This window comes from Petaurus breviceps, unplaced genomic scaffold, assembly GCF_028583685.1.
Source record: "Petaurus breviceps papuanus isolate PSGF00001 unplaced genomic scaffold, PetGlider_PUasm1.0 76, whole genome shotgun sequence".
NCBI lineage: Eukaryota > Metazoa > Chordata > Mammalia > Diprotodontia > Petauridae > Petaurus > Petaurus breviceps.
In genome coordinates, this window is record NW_027186473.1 from 56361082 (window position 1) to 56378260 (window position 17179).

The 17179-nt window shown below is 42.7% G+C and overlaps 1 protein-coding gene across 7 annotated transcripts in view; it reads right to left on the minus strand.

Annotated features, from left to right (window-relative positions):
* The window catches only part of GATB (glutamyl-tRNA amidotransferase subunit B), a 153958-nt gene that overhangs the window by 49780 nt on the left and 86999 nt on the right, over window positions 1-17179 (minus strand). For 5 of the 7 annotated variants that reach the window (XM_069105539.1, XM_069105534.1, XM_069105533.1 and 2 more), the window contains one exon: window positions 7011-7089. The exons of 1 other annotated variant lie outside the window; for it this stretch is intronic. In XM_069105539.1, the coding sequence (XP_068961640.1) occupies window positions 7011-7089 (79 nt within the window). Of the gene's footprint in view, window positions 1-551; window positions 1772-7010; window positions 7090-17179 lie in introns of those variants that run through there. One more of the 7 variants, XM_069105536.1, reaches the window with a different exon arrangement.

A 17179-nucleotide genomic window follows, 5' to 3' on the forward strand; every position in this document is an offset into this window, starting at 1 on the left:
ACAGATAATTTTGATTAGATTAAATTAAGAAGGTTTTACACAAAATGAATGCAACTGAGATTAGAAGGAAAGCAGAAAGCTGGGAAACAATCTTTACCTCAAGCATCTCTGATAAAGGCCTCATTTCTTAAACATAGAGAACTGAGTCAAATTTACAAGAATACAAGCCATTCTTCAAACTGATAAGTCATCAAAGGATATGAACAAGCAGTTTTCAGAAAAAGAAATCAAAGCTATCTACAGGCACGATTACTTCTGATTAAAGAAGTGCAAATTAAAACAACTCTGGGACACCACCTCACACATATCAAATTGGCAAATCTGACAAAAAAGGAAAATGATAAATGTTGTAGAGGATGCTGGAAAATTGGAACACTTAAATATACTGTTGGTGTAGTTGTGAACTGATGCAACTATTCTGGAGAACAGTTGCCCAAAGGGAAATCAAACTGTGCTTACTTACCCTTTGATTCAGCAATACCACTACTAGGTCTGTATCCCAAAGAGAGCATAAAAAAGGGGAAAGGGCCTACATGTGCAAAAATATTTATAGTAGCCCTTTTCATGGGGGTAAAATATTGGAAACTGAGGGGATGCCCATCAATTGGGGAATGGCCAAACAAGCTGTGGTATATGAATGTAGTGGAATACTATTGTGCTATAAGAAATGATCAACAGGCAGATTTTGGAAAAACCTGGAAGGTCTTGAACTGATACAAAGTGAAATGAGCAGAACCAAAAGATCACTGTACATGGTATCAGCAATACGGTGTGATGATCAACAACGAACAACTTGGCTCTTCTCAGCAACACAGTGATCCAAGACAAATACAAAGGACTCATGAAGAAAATGCTATTCATAACTAGATAAAGAACTGATGGACTCTGAATGGATATGGAAGCATACTTTTTTCACTTTATTTTTTTTATGGTTTTTTTCCCTTTTGATGATTTCTTCTTTCATAACTGTGACCAATATGGAAATGTTTTACATGATAGCATATGTATAAACTATGTCAAATTGCTCACCATCTTAGGAAGAGGGGAGGGAGAAAAATTTGGAACTCAAAATCTTGTAAAAATGAATGCTAAAAATTGTCTTGACATATAATTGGGGGAAAAAATACTATATTTTAAAAAAAGGACTCCAGGTACAACATGTGATCACCCCACTAAGTCATCAAAGTTGCTCTTAGGGGATGATATTTGACATATACAAATACAGCTTTTGTTTTGTGTCTGGAGCAATAATTTTGTCAGCGTGGAGAGCTGCTGATGTGGAAACTCTTTCCATCAGTATAGAGAGAGGCAGCTAGGTCATCTGTAGCTTAAGTGTTAAAAAACTGACTGGGCTAAGTAACTCACTCAGGGTTAGCATATGTTGGAGATAGGACTTTTTGACTGTAAAGGCAGGCCTTCCATCCACTGTGCCAAGCTGCCTTAATTTGCAAAATTAACAAATTAATTTTATAGTTGAAAGTATCGCAGTGGATAATGACAATAATGATAGTGGCTAGCACTTCAATGCACCTACTATGTGGCAGGCACTCTGCTTAGCATTTTACAGATTTTATCTCACTTGATTCTCACAACAACCCTGGGGATAGTGCTGCTATTATCCCCACCAAATAAAGCCAAAGAAACTGAGGCAAACCTAGGTTCGGTGACTTAAACCCGGATAGAACACTGGTTCTGGAATCAGAGAAAGTGGGTTCAAATGCTGCCTTTGTGACTCTGGGCACTCCATGTCCATGGTCCTCAGTCTGCCCATCTGCAAAACGAAGGGGTTGGACTAGTCGGCCTCTTGATTCCTTTCCAGCCCTAGATCTAAACCTACAAAGTGTCTTACAATGTTCACATTCCATCTCCTGACCTAGGAGGAACCAGGCCCATGCCTCCAGCACGTTCCCTCCTCCAGGGGATTCTCCCTGGCTTTATTCATGCTCACTTTATGTCTCAGCAGGATAAATCTCAAGCTTCTGCCTATGTTTAACCTCTGCCCAGGGAAGCGCCATCAAGGCACAATTGTTTGTGGCCAAGAACAGAGGTCTCAGGCATGGCATCTGCCTGCCCAAGAAGTGCTGGGGAGTTCAGAGTATGGCACTGGTGCCCAATTAATGATAAATAGCGATGGCCAAAGTGATGGGGTAACATATAAGATGGGAAGGCCTTTGTCTTTTCTGCACTGCAAATTCTGCAGTGCGTATGCCAGGGCTGACAGATGGGGGCATAAACTCAGATTCTGGTTCCTGGGAGATGACAGTTACATACCCTCTTTTGATCGCTGTCCAACTGTTTCTCCAACAAAAGGTTTTTGTTTTTTACATTTTTTATAAATGTATGATTTGGAGGATAGAGAGAAAACCATAAGAATGATGACAACAACAAGCAATACTTGAAAGGTCACAAAGCCTTTCTGTACGTGGTCTTAGAGCACAAGCTCCTAAAATTACAGGTCTGGTCATATCACATTGTTCCAAGAGATTTCCATGGCTCCCTATTGCCTCTAGGATAACATATGACAAACTTTCTGTTTGGCATTTGAAGGCCTCAGAATGTGGCTACTAACCCTCTTTCCAGACTGATTCCACACTCGTCCCTTCACAAACTCTATGAGCTATACTAACCTTTCATGGCTCAGGAAAATGTCCACTGTATGTATACAAGAGGCATTTCCCGAGTTCTTCCCATTCTACATACCCTCACCCTCCTGATGTCATCATGACTTTGTATTTACCATAAGAAGATTCTGTGTCTGTGTTGTTTCCCACCCCCTCTTTGAGGGCGGCGGCTGCTCGGCTCCTCTCTTTGTAGTTAATATATGACGTACTGCCTAGCATGGGGTCTGGAGCACATCAGGTTAATAAATATGAGTAGGATGAAAGAAGCTCATTTGCCCCTATCGGTCTGATACTTATTAGCCTTCAGAGTCATAAGGGACAAAGACATCTGTGCAGTTACCATGGCTGGGAAGAGAAGCAGGCTGACTTCTCTTTGAGAAGGAGTCAGACTAAGCGATAGCAGCCTGAGCCTCTGAGGAGGGGCAGGGCCAGTAAGAAGAAGTGGTTGCGAATTCATTACTGGCCAAAAATGATCAACATCTCTTTTGCTGCCCCAAAACCTTTTTAAAAAGTGTATGCCAAAAGGGATGGTGGTGGGAAGTAGGTTAAGTGTGGCAGCTGGAGCCTGAAACAGGCCCCTGATTCGAAACTGCCTCCCCAGCCTGAGGTGGGCAGACTCTAGGGACACTCACAGTATATTACACGTATCTAATTCTAGGCATGCCCAAAGAAAGGGCACGTACACACTCCTATCTCCTTTTAAGTATTAATTTGGCCAGAAGTCTGCAAAATGTTCGTGGCCTAAGAGTTCAAGGGCTGTGAAATCATCTGGCTTAATTCTGCCACCACTGGCATGGGAGCCTGCTATTCATCGCCCGGCATGGGCTGGGTTCTGAAAAGACAGGGACTGTCATGTGCTACTGAATAGGCCTGGTCTGGTCATTAGAGAACAAGAATGATCATCATCATGCTTTTGCCCAAGGTCAGTCACTCAGTCACTGGCCAGGACACGGCTTCATCTCTCTATGTCTCTATTTCCACTTGAAAGATGGGAATTCTTAGCTGCACCCATCTCTACCATCCTCCCAGAAAGGCAGCTAACTTCCCTGATGTGTACACGTACTTACAGTGCTCCTCAGGCACAAGCTCCCTAGAGGACGGTGCTATCAAAACAACGGTGGCTATAATTAAAATCAGTAAAGGAAAAGTCAGAGAGGAAGTGTCTTAGGCAGCTGGGTATGAAGAACCCAGACGGCCATGTTGGGAGGGGAACTGTTGAGCCTGCCTAATAAGGACAAAAGAGGAGGCAAAAGGGACTCAGAAAACTCTCCCTAAAGCATAGTGGGGTTTGCATAGCCCTCTTTTCCTTAAGCTTTTAGGACTTGTAAGCTAAGGTCCCCAGGAAGGAACTACCTCAATAGCCTATCACGCTTGCTGCTTCCAGGCCTCATGGTGGTTCAGAGCTGGTAAGGTCGTTAGAGATCACTCTGGCCTCTCATATTTCAGCAATGGAGATGGAGGCCCAGAAGGGAAGAGGTTTGTTCAAGTTTAGACAGGTAAGTACCTAGCACTGGGATTCAAACCTAGATCTCTTGCCCTTAAGCTAAAGTTTTTCAGCTACTCAATTTAACAAGCATTTCTTAAGCACCTATGAATGCCAGGTAAGAGGTAAGACAGGAGACTTCGGTTTACATCCCACTGGTGTTCCACAGTGACTGGGTGATCCTGCGTAAGAGCCTGTAAGTTGTGCCTCAGAAAAGTCTCTTGTGGGGAAGCTGCTGGGAGAGGAAGCTTTTCACAGGTAGCTCCTTACATTGATGAAAACATAAGGATGGTGAAAAAAACTGCCAGGCACTGGGGATGAAGACACACACACACACACACACACACACACTCTCTCTCTCTCTCTCTCTCTCTCTGCTACCTTCAAGCAGCTTACACACAACTATGGAGAACAAATATGTACACAGATAAGGAAAAGCAAGATAATTTGGAGGAGGCAAAAGGCTTGAAAACAGGGAGTCAGGAAGTCCTGCAGGCACTGGCACTTGAACTAGGCCTTAAAGGGAGCTAGGAATAGGTGAAGGTAAAGGAACACATTAGAGGTCCAGGGTTCAGCCTGAGCAAATGTGCAGAGGCAGGAGATGGCAGGATGAGTTTGGGCCAGTATGGCTGCAACAGAGTGGTGAAGGGGCACAAGGGGAAACACCTGGGGCAGGAAAGTGGAACCCAGGCTGAGAAGGCTCTCAGCGTCAGGAGGTGATAAATATAAAATGCTAGGATAAAATGCAAAGTTCTTTATGTGTCAGTTATTACTACATTTCTTTTCTAGACGTAATTTGAGAGCCACCAAAGATCTTTGAGTAGGAGAGACGGGAAAGACTTTGTCCTCGGAATATTGATCTGGCAGTTGTGTGGAGGATAGAGTACATAGAGAAACAGTGGAAGGAAGGAGGAAAGTGTGTTTGTCTAGGCAAGAGGATACAAGAACCTGAACTGGGGTTCCGGCCATGGGAGTGGAGTGAAGGGGAGGGATTGGAGGGGTACTGTGCAGGCGGAAGTATTGAGACCTGGCAAGTTCCTGGAAAGAGAGAGAGACAGAGAGAGAGAGGGGGGGGGGGGGGGGGGGCATAAGAGGGAGAGGGATGGGGAAGACAGAGAGATAGGGAGAGGGGGAGACAGAGAGGGATGGGGAAAGGAGGGGTTGAGGGAGAGAGATGGGAGGGAGGGGAGACAGAGTGGGAGGGATGAAGGGTGGGAGAGACAGAGAGATAGGGAGAGAGGGGGAGACAGAAAGGCAGGGGGAGACAGGGAGGGAGGAGGGAGGGGGAGACAGAAATGGTGGGAGGGGGATTAGAGAGAGGGAGGGAAGGGGAGAAAGGGAGGGGGAGATGGAGAGACAGGGAAGGACGGGGAGGGGAAGAGGGGAAGACAAGAGAGGGAGGGGAAGAGAGAGGGAAGAAGGGGGAGAGAGAGAAAGAGAAGGAAAGGGAGAGAAGCAAGAGAGACAGAGACAAGAGAGAGGGAAGAGTCAGGGATGACTGGGTTTTTGATCAGGAGGTTCTGAACCTGCTTCCAACCCTTCCTGTCCAAGATCCCACGGCTAACGTGCCGGCGTGGGCATGCACAAGGCTTTCCAGTTCTGCCACAGGATGCTATGGGCTTCCACAGCACCCAGATGTCACAGCCCCAGACTCCTGATGCCCTCCCATTTGGGGCTTTTTAGTCACTGTGGTTTCAGCACTTTCACATAAGCTCAGAAATCACTCCCAAATTGTTTAAAAATTGAGGATGCGGATGCCATCCAACAATGTCTCTATCTGCACATCTGTCCAAACTCAGGCTGTCAGAGTTTTCCATCACTTCTTGTTGCGACTGTCTTCCCTGGTACTGTTAGATTTTGGAGGGGGGATTTCCTCCTCCTCCTCCTCCAATGCTACAATTCATCTGCTCTCGTGTATATATAGCTTCTGCTGCCCCCAGGCCATCCAATATCTCTCCCTACCGCTGAGAATGGTTATAAACATTTGTTATTCTTCTGACATCCAGGCAGCCAAAATACTTTTCTAAATGTGGCATGGTCCCTGTCGCTCGACAGCATCACTCGGCGGTGGGTAAACGCAGCCTTTATTAGCCAGCATCTCCACTCGCACATTGAATAGGACAGAGCACACTATGGTGGCTAGTAATTAGTCTAAAGGAGGAAGAAGCATTTCTAGATCATCACTCTGCTTTGTAACCTGCTCCAATCACTGGTGCATATAAATATTAAATGCAAAAGGCTCCATTAAAATAACATTAGGCCTCTGATTGAAGCCTCAGGAACTGGAGTTTGAAGCTAAGAGCAGGGCAGCTGCCTCCACACGGCTGGCCTCAGTGGTCTTTGTCCCAGGGGGTGGCAGGGTTCTGAACGCCAGCGACCTCTGCCCCACCCAGGAAGGCTAGCAGCCCAGTTGCCCTGCATTCTGGCTTTCTCCCCAGTGGTTGGGCCTCGCCCTTTATTGCAGGGAGGGCTGACTTTCACAGGGCAGCCATCTGACAAAGACTAATGCCCCTGCAGAAGGAGGCTGGTGGGATGCTGGGGCAGGTCAGGGGAGCTGTGGAGAGTCTGTCACTGGCCTCCGAGGACACTAGTGGTGGCATCGGCACTTCCACTTAATACCCTGCTGCGCTTTCACCTCTTCCATAAACACACATTTGGGGTAAACATTCCTGTATGTCAAGCAATTAAATAGTCTTCCCCAATTAACAAAGGGCATAGCAAATTACCTGTGCATGGAAATGGCTTGTTATCCTTACTAACAAATGAACTTTTCCATCCTTCAGCAGAAAAAAGACCCCTTAGAAGCACTCAATGCCTCAATTATAAAACCTACTTTATGATAGCATTTTCATAAACATTTACCATGATTTGAGAGTAAACAGTAACCTCAGCAAGTTTAGACTCACTTTTCTAGCTGCGGGCAGAGAGATGACTTTGCTGTCCACAAGGTTGAGAAGCTCAGCCAGTGAAGAAGGTGAGATTGGACTGGGGTGAGAAAAAAGAGAAAGCAAGTGAATTTCTACATTGTCTTTGCATCTATTTATTCCTCACCTCCTCCTCTCTGTCCTCTCTTCTCTCTCACACACAAACACCCCTCTCCATTTTATTGGTTTCAATAACTGTATACCAGGGGTGGAAATAAATAGGCCAACTGTTCTCCCTGTGTTTTTGCAGTTTCAAATGCAAGTTTTAGTGTGGCTCTTTTTTATTTCCCTGCCTAACAATGACAGCTGTTTGCCAGAATTTAGACCATGGATTTCTCTCTACAACAAAGTGCTTGATTTAATTAGGCAAAAAGAAAAAAAAAAGGGAGGGAGGGAGGTGCAAAATTCATGAACCTTTGACAAGAAAGGAAAACAGTCAGCAATTAAGCATTTTCATCATCATTTTGGAACATCAGTTTGAAAATGACTGAATAATTTAAGGGCTTGAAAATTTTGTTGATGTGGGTAGTCCCTTTACCAATGACACTGACTGAACAGACTCTCTGTGTGAGCTTCTGGGTCCTGAGAATTCAGACCCACACCCACACCTGCCTATGGGCCAAGCTGGTGATAAGCCTCTCTAATCTTAATTGGGCCGCTCTGTGGGCAACAGACAGTCATCACTGGGCCCTTTCTAGCTTGGCAGGGAGGACCTTCCAGAACCTACATCGAGGGCCCAGGTCCATCTTCCAGAGACAGAGGAAGCACCAGGGCAGGGCTAAGGTGTAGGCAGCAATCTGAAGATACTGCAGATGACTTTCTGGAAGCATTTATAGTTAGTCAAATAAGCATTAAGTATGTACTATGTGCTACAATGTGAGGTTTTTCTCATCCTGTCCAATTTTACCTGCTATAAATAATGGGGCTATAAAGAAAATGGAAAATATTTTAGGAAAAAAAGGCTAATAATGTCAATATGCTGTATGCTTTTGGGTTGTGACATTGGATTTATCATTATCATTATTTTTAAAATTAAATGAGGTTAAGAACTAGTATGTTTTTAAAGAACCATTATGGACCTTACCATGTCTGGGATCATGGGCTCAGTTCTAGAGCTGGAAGAGACAGACCATGAAGGTCATCTATTTCAACTCCCTTATTTTACAGATTTGGAAACTGAGGCCTACAGAAGCCAAGTGACTTGCCTAAGGTTACACAGTCACAATAGGCCTCAGGAAGTATTACCTAAAGGGTCAACATTATTTCTTTACTATTTCTGCCAAGGCAAATATTGCCACAATAACACTGACATATCCTCAACCAGTTTCACATTCATCTCATCAACCTTGTCATGGATCCTAAGCTTTTTAGATATTAAGTATTTTTACTTCAGTAATGTGATTTGATATAAGGAATATAATGAGTTATTTAAAAAAAATTAACTTTTATATAAACACTTAATTTGGTTTTATTATGGAGTGAGTAATTCTGACATAGGAAGTCAAGAGAACTCAATACAGTAATACTAATAACTCACTCTAACTAAAAAGTTTCTCTCAGAATAATCCTATAGAATAGGTAGAAGGTTTGTTTCTATCCATGTCTGAAAGATAAGGACACTGAAGTATAAAGTAGTAAAACTGACTTCCTTATGGTCACATACCTTAGAAGTGTCGGGTCAAAATACCAATGTAAGTATCTGGACTTCACGGAACAAGCTTCATTAATTCAGATGAGTATTGAAGCATGTCTGTTTTTAATGAGTCAGGAGTATGAATTACTTTATATTTTTAAAAGAAATGTTGTTTTCTCAGGACCCAAGATGGTGGAGTAGATGCAGGGTTTCTTAAACTTTTTTCTGCTTGCCACGCCTTCAGCACTTAGTTTAAGAAGTGCTGGACTAGAGGAAGTCAAGTTCTCCCAACATTCCTCTCCGAACAATTGAAAAATAAAGTTTCAAATCAAATTCTGGAGCATTAGAGTCAACAACAGATCAGGATGAGACATTTTTTCCAGCTCCAGACAACTTAAGAGGTTGGGAGACAAGGTCTGTGTCACAGAGGTGAGGGCTGGCCTGAAGCCCCTGTGGTAGCAAGTAGCAGCAGCAGCAGCAGCAGGACCTCTCACCTCAGAGATGGTAAGGGGATTTGAAAACCTGTCAGAAAACAATTACAAGGGACCTCTATGCTAGCACTGAGGACTTGTTGGCAATTTCATTGCCTTACTCATTTCTGGGTCATAATTTGAGGGTGGAGAGAAGCACTTTTGGTCCCAAGAAAGCATCAGTGGTTGCAAGAGATCAGGGGCCCTTTTTGGATAAGGACCAGAACGTAAACCAGGAGAACACTGACCACACCTTTCCCCAAATCATACCGCTATGGAAGCACCAAAAACTTCCAAACCCCCAGAACTGGCCGGGAAAGCAGCAGAATGAAAATGTCTGAAGCTTGGAACAGTATATTTCATCCCAGGAACAGAGCCCAACTTTAACATAAAGTTCAAAGTCAAGATAAAGCCTCGAAAAATGAGCAAACAACAACAAAAGAACCTGACCACAAAGAGCTACTATGATGAAAGGGAAAATCAAGGAGGGCAGCTAGGTGGTGTAGTGAATAGAGCACTGGCCCTGGAGTCAGGAGGACCTGAGTTCAAATCCAGCCTCAGACAATTGACACACTTACTAGCCATGCGACTTTGGGAAAGTCACTTAACTCCAATTGCCCTCCAAAAAGTATAAATAAATAAAATAAAAAACAGAATTGGCCAAATGGTAAAAGAGGTACAAAACTTCAATGATGAAAAGAACTCCTTAAAAAGTAGAACTGACCAAACGAAAAAAAGAGATACAAAAGATCACTGAGGAAAGTAATTCTTAAAACAATAAAACAAAATTAAAAGAATAAAAAAAAAGAAAATGTGAAATACTGCATTGTGGAAAAACAAATGGCCTTGAAAACAGATCAAGGAGAGATAATCTAAGAATTATACATGATCAAAGAAAGAGCCTAGACATCATATTTCTGAGGCATTGCAAGGAAGAAGGGAAAGTAGGTGGATAGGGGGCAGGCAATGCTTGAAACTCACTCTCAACTGAACTGGTTTAAAGAAGGAATGTGTGTGTGTGTGTGTGTGTGTGTGTGCGTGCACGTGTGTATATGTATGTATCTATTCTTCCATATACACAGACACTCAATTGTGTATAGAAATCTATCTTTGTGATAGTAATGAATATAAAGATCCCCCTGTATTGGCTTGGTTTTCAAACTGATTGTGTTAAAACCCAGAGCCTGTGAATCCCACTTGTGGGATGGACTTGTTGACGTGAAAAGAGAGGGCTGAACTGGGAAGAGCTGGTGATGTAAATTTAGAGAGACACAAGAAAAGAGAGGCAGAAGAACTTTTTGGAAGCAGCATCTTGGAGGCAGAGAGAGACTGAGAGGATTGCTGAGGGCCACTTTGAATTGCCCAGGACTTTTGAGAGCTGCCACGGACTGAGGAGACAAGGCTGTTATGCTGGTACTCTGTCTGTCTGTTTTGATGTTGTTTTGCCAGATTTGTCCACTGGTGAAACACAATCCTGTTGTTGAAGAAGTTTTGGAACCTTGCTGTTGGTTCAGAGCTCCTGAGACTGTTCTGCAGACAGAGTGAATTCTGTCCACTAGTGAAGGACAGTACTGTTGTTGCAGAATTCTTGGAACCTTGCTGTTGGTTCAGAAGCCCTGAAGAAGGATTTTCTTGTTGTATGTTTACAGAAATCCTGGAAGAGGGTTTTGCTAATGTTTTCAGGGGTCCTAGGACTGTTCTGCAGACAGAGAATGAATTAATGAAGAGACTGGCAATGTATCTTTTGGCCTTGCTAAGCTTTGTCTCCCCAGGAACAAAGATTGCTGAGAACTTGCCTCTTGTCAAGATGAAGAAAAGACCTCCATTTGGGTATTAAGTGCTGTGCTTAATCTTGTTGTAACTCTGGGGTAGATTCAATTGTGATCCAAGGGTGGGGAACTTTTGACCTTTTTGTGCTCTGTGATTGAACAAATGAATGTACTTTACTATTTGTACTAAATGTACTTTATTATTGGAAACTAATCTCCATTTGAGAAGAGGGGCTTTGTGAAGGACTAAATGAATGTACAGCCTAGGGGTGGAGTAGTATTTAAAAGAGGGACTTTGTGATTGATTAAATGAATGTAATGTCCAGGGGTGGGGTAGTACTTGATTAAATCACACTTGGGGGTATTACTTGGAGATTATTGAATCACACTTGGTAAATGCTGTATTTTGAATGATGTTAAATTTTGATTTTATCTGTTCTTAACTTGTCACTGAATAAAATGGAGAGCACCTATGCTGGTATTTTGAACCTTGGGAAGTTGCCTTTGCTTGGCAATCTTATCCAACAGGGAAATTGGGGGAAGGGGGAAAAAGGTGAGTGTGTGTGTGTGTGTGAGAGATAAAAGATTAAGGGAGTCTAAGGGAGGCAGTAGTCAGAAGCAAAACAGACTTTTAGAGGATAAAAAGAGAGAAAGAAAGATAAATAAAGCAATAAAGATGGAGGGGATGTGGAAAGATAGGGACACTAATGCACTGGTGGTGGAGTCATGAACTGGTCCAACCACTCTGGAGAATAATTTGGAACTATGCTCAAAAGGTTATAAAACTGTGCATACCCTCTAACCCAGCAATCCTACAGAGACCAAAGAAAAGGTAAAAGGATTTATCTGTACACAAATATTAATAGCAGCTCTTTTTGTGGTGACACAGAATTAGAAATTGAGGAGATGCTCATCCATTAGGGAATGGCTGAACAAGTTAAGGCATATGATTATGATGGTGTACTACTGTGCTTTAAGAAATGGTTTCAGAAAAAATCTGGCAAGACTTATATGAACTGATGCAAAGTGAAGACAGCAGAACCAGGGGAACACTGCATACAGTAACAACAACATTGTGATCATGATCAACCATGACCAATCAGCTACTCTGATTAGGGCAATGATCCAAAATGTCATCTACCTCTAGAGAGAGAACTAATGAACTCTGAATAAAGATTGAAGCAGACCTCACTTTCTTCATTTTTTTTTGCTTTTCTGTTTTTACAAACATGGCTAATATGGAAATATGCTTTGCATTATTTCACACCTATGACTGATATCGTATTGCTTGCCTTCTCAATGGGTGGGGAGGGGAAAAAGGGAGGGAGAGAATTTAGAACTCAAAATTTAAAAAGAAAAGAATGTTAAAAACAAATAAAACAGTTTTTAAAAGAAATTTTTTTCATTACTTTTTAGAAAGAGAAGTAGCATGGAATGTTAGGTGGAGAGTTTGATTTGGAATCAGAAAGACTTAGACTGATTAACACTTACTGACTATCTGACCACAAGTCACTCAACCTCTAACTGCTCCAGTCTACTCTCCACCAAAGGATATCCCCCTACTTTTAACAAAATCACTAAAGGACCTAAAAGTAGACTAACCAAATGTTGCTTTCTAAAAGTTATATGGGATTTGCTCTAAACACATAAGAATTTTTTTGTGACTAGCATATGCATGCAAATGAGGGCTTCTAAAATACCTGAAGGTACTTACAAATTTTATATTCTTAATTTAAACATTCTCCTTGATATCTTATTTATAATTAATTCACAAAGAAAGTTGTTTCTTTAGACATGACAAGAAATACATGTCAGTTTTTGCTTCTCTCCCAATGATCACAAATTCCAAATTGATGGAGTCAGACTTAATGAAGTTTGACTTACTCCTATCTTCAAGCACTGTAAGGTTTTTATTAGTATAGTGGTTAATTCCAGATAGCTGATAAGAAGTAGGCCTCTTGTGTTTAAGCTGTTTGTTAAAGCAATTCCATGTGGAAGATGTGGATGTTACTCATGTGGTATTTGAACATATCTGTACCATGCTGACTGAATCACAGGAGGAAGAGAAATATGGGCCTGAAAGTTTAAAAAATAGCCTTTTCATGACTTGGGCTACTTCCTCCCAAAATACAGAGGCTGTGTTTGAAAAAACAGCCAAGGGAGGGCTGTTTTCTGCAAGGTGCAGTCATTATCTGCGTTATACCAGATATCAGTCATCAGTCATATATCATCATCAGTCATATTATAAAAACTGGTGTGCTTTTCCTGAAATTTCCCCTTTGTGTTTATTCAGTGATACTCTTTTCTCCTTTTGACTCCTATATCCTGATTTTTGCCTCCAATATAGAGGACTGGATGGAGATGTACAAAAATATTAAATTAGGTCAGAGTCAACCTTTTGTCTGAATGTTGGGAATTTCTGACTTCATCTGATATAAACCATGAAACTGAGAAAGACCATTATATGGTCCCTAGGCTAAAACTGAGCTGTTGTAACAGGGTATGGTTGATTCAATATCCAGGGGGCAGGGGCAGGAAAGAAAGGGGTAAGACCTAAGAAGGATTCAGTTCTACCCCTTTCCAAAAAGGAGAAGGGAACAAAAAGGATTGAGTACTGGTTGGTCAACTCTAACCACCCAATGATGCTGAGTCAAGTCAAATTATCCAATCAAGAAGCATTTATGAAGTGCCCACTGTTTGAATGACCCCGCAATAAACACTGAAGTTAGGCTTATAGAAGATGAAAAAGATGAGGGTCCTTTCCCTCAAGGAGCCTAAAACTGAAAGGGTTTTAAAGAAGAAGGTGCAAGACAAAAATACAAAAATGCCTCACTTAAAAGAAATCACAGTAAAAATTCTTTTGACTAATTGACTCATCCTACAGGGCAGCATGGCTTGTTGACAGAACTTGGGGGTGTCCCATGTCACCATCCTGTCCCTGTCTGTACTGCCAGCTGTAATACCTGACTCTGCTAATTCAACCCATGTCATGACTAAATTTAACCACAATCCCCACTCTGCACATCAAAACAATGTTTGCTGAGTCTGGCAAACATACTCTAATGTGGACGTAGCCCATTAGTTAAATAAACGAACCATTAGGTTGGGAAAATAAAGGCCATCAGAAGCACAACTAGGTAATTTTTTGATGTCAAATACTACTGTTTCCTGGACAATTAGAGTACATGTTCCATTGTCCCTAGGGTTGGGATGGCACCGCCATACTAAGGAAGGAGCTGACTTCTCTCAATTGACCATTTTGTTGCTTATTATGCCTATCATCCAAGTCCATTGCAACACACTGTCTAGATATGAGTAGGCCAGGGTAGCTAGGAAGTAGATGGTAAATTTGATAGGTGTGTTCTCATCCTTGCTACTGAAGATTGCAACCCTATTCGTCTTTTTATTTTGTGTGGTTCTTGCCACACCTATTCACAAATCTTCCCTCAATGAGTCTTTTTAATATTCTGTGTATTCAAGGGATGCTCTGGGCTTCCCATGTGTTTTCTCTCCCTCCCACCTTTTCTGATCACATAGTCTTAGATTATGTTGTTTGACAACACCTGCTGCAGCTTCCTTCTGCCCATTTGTCTTTCTGCTGCCCTTTGGGTGAAGTGGAACTTTCATTTTTCTGGGGTTACAGAGCTCACAGCCATGCAGCAGCATCATGAGGAGACATCCAGCATAAAGACTGGACACACTGAGCAGCGCACGATTACTCAACGAGCTGTATAGTTTTCTGTAGGAAATCTAGGTCTATTTCTCTGATTCCATTCTGTGACTAGTTCACTGTCCTGCACAACCTGTCTCTGTAATGGAAACAGGAGTGGAATCAGCCGGAGGACCTAGGTCTGAATCACTGACTACATGTGTGTCCTTGGACAAGAAACTTGGCCAGAGTCCTCATCTGTAAAATAAGGAGGCTGTACAGAATGTCCTCTGTGGACCTTTCTAGATATAAATTCTAATGGTCTAGGCTGTTTGTCTACTGGATGTAGAAATCTGAGCAACAAAGTATTTTTCATCCACTTTGCTTTTCCAGTGGGGAATGGGATGGGGGTAGCATTGGTTGGGCTATGCCAGGGGTGAGGAACCTGAGGCCTCAGGGTCACATATGGCTCTCTTGGTCCTCAAGTGTGGCCCCTTGACTGAATCCAAATTTGAATTTGTTCTGTGAAGTTTGGATTCAGTCAAAGGGCTGCACTTGAGGACTCAAAGGGCCTTGAGGCAGCAGGTTCCCCATTCCTAGTCTATGCTTTCACAAATAAGACTTAGCACTTGTATTGCATTTTAAAATTTGCAAAATGCTTTACAAATCTGATCTCATCCCTGAAACAACCCTAGGAGGTAGGTGCTGTTATCACCCCCTGTTTTACAGATGAAGTAATTGAGGCAGAGAGGGGTTAAGTGACTTGCCAGGGTCACACAGCTAGTAAATGTCTATAGTGTCAGGAATCGAATTCCTGATTCCAAGTTCAGGGCTCTAACCACTGCACCACTTAGCTGCATTCTTCTTACTTAAAATTTGTTGGTGGGGCGCAGGTAGGTGGTGCAGTGAATAGAGTACTGGCCCTGGAGTCAGGACGACCTGAGTTCAAATCCAGCCTCGGACACTTAACACTTACTAGCTGTGTGACCTTGGGCAAGTCACTTATCCCCAACTGCCCCCTGCAAAAAAAAAATTTGTTGCTGTTCTGTCAATTCAGTTGTGTCTGACTCTTTGTGGCTCCATGTACTTGTCTGTTTTTTTGTTTTTTTTTTTGCACAGATACTGGAGTGGTTTGTCATTTTCTTTTCCTGTGTGTCTCTATTTTGCAGATTTGGAACTGAAACAAATTAGGGGATAAGTGACTTGCCTACGCTCACAGTGAGGAAGTGTCTGAGGCTGGATTTGAACTCAGATCTTCCTGACCCCAGGCTCAGTATTCTATCCATTGTGCCACATAGCTGCCCCATTTTACCTAAAATACCAACAGTCAAATTAATGTTTGCTGATCAAGAAGATTCGGACACAACTAACTGAGTAAACAACAACAAAGCCCTCTGACTCTGAGCACCCCCTACCCAACCGCAGAAGTGGAACAGGCACACAACTGGGGTCACTTTGTCTTTTTATGCTTAATGAGCTGTCAGCACAAACAAACAAACAATTATCACCAGTGGTCTGAACTTCTCGTGGGCTAGGCTGGTGCTCAGAGAAATGGGCAGACTTTAAATCATGCCCCCCTACTTTGCTTGGTCTACTAGCCTGTCTTGGACAGACACAAGACTCCCTATTCAGCTTGCCCCCTAGAACTACCACTGTGTCCCTCGCACCAACCCCAAAGCTGAATTACCCACAACTCTCCATTCTCTTTACAACTATTTAAATGGGCTACAAAGCTTTGCTGGATGAACACTGGACACTAGAGATGAGACGTGCAACAAACATATGCAGGTTCACTCTGCCTGGGTCCCCGTTCTGGCAGGAATACTTAGATTTACCTGTTGAGAACCTACTGAATGTTCCTATAGCATCTTAATGCTCTCTCCTGGGCAGCTGGTGGGGCAGTGGGTAGAGCACATGGCTTAGAGTCAGGAAGACCTGAGCTCAAAGCTTGCCTCAGACATTTATTAGCTGTGTGACCCTGTACAAGTCACTTAACTGCTGCCTGACTCAGTTTCCTCAAATTGGGATAAAATAGCATCTACCACACAGTAAAATGGGAACAGTAACAGCACCTACTCCAAAGAATTGTGAGAATCTAATGAGGTACCATTTGTAAAGCACTTAGCACAGTGCTAAGTATCGTAGCAAGTTCTATATAAATGCTCAGGCAGCTAGGCGACACAATGAATGGAGCGCTAGCTGTGACTGTGGGTAGGTCACGTAATACTTTTTGCCTCAGTTTCCTCGCCTGTAAAATGAGCTGGAGAAGGAAATGATAAATCACTCCAGTATCTTTGCCAAGAAAACCTTGAATGGGGTCACAAAGAGTCAGATGCGACGAAATGACCAAACATATAAATGCTTATTCCCTCCCTCCATCCCTCCTTGAACTCTCAGACTCCCCTGCCCTCCCTCATGACCTTGCCTCTCCCTCACAGCGATGGCTGGGGTTGCCTGGCCCAGGATCAGGATCTTATACCTATTCACAGCTTCACTCCTATGTTTTCCTTCTTATTATCCTTCTAGCTTGAGGAGAAGCAATCTTTTCAGCTAGGTAACAATAATCCCACTCACTCTCTGTGCTCTTGACGATCCCTTCCTGATTCCTGAGAAATGTCACTTGAAGGTTT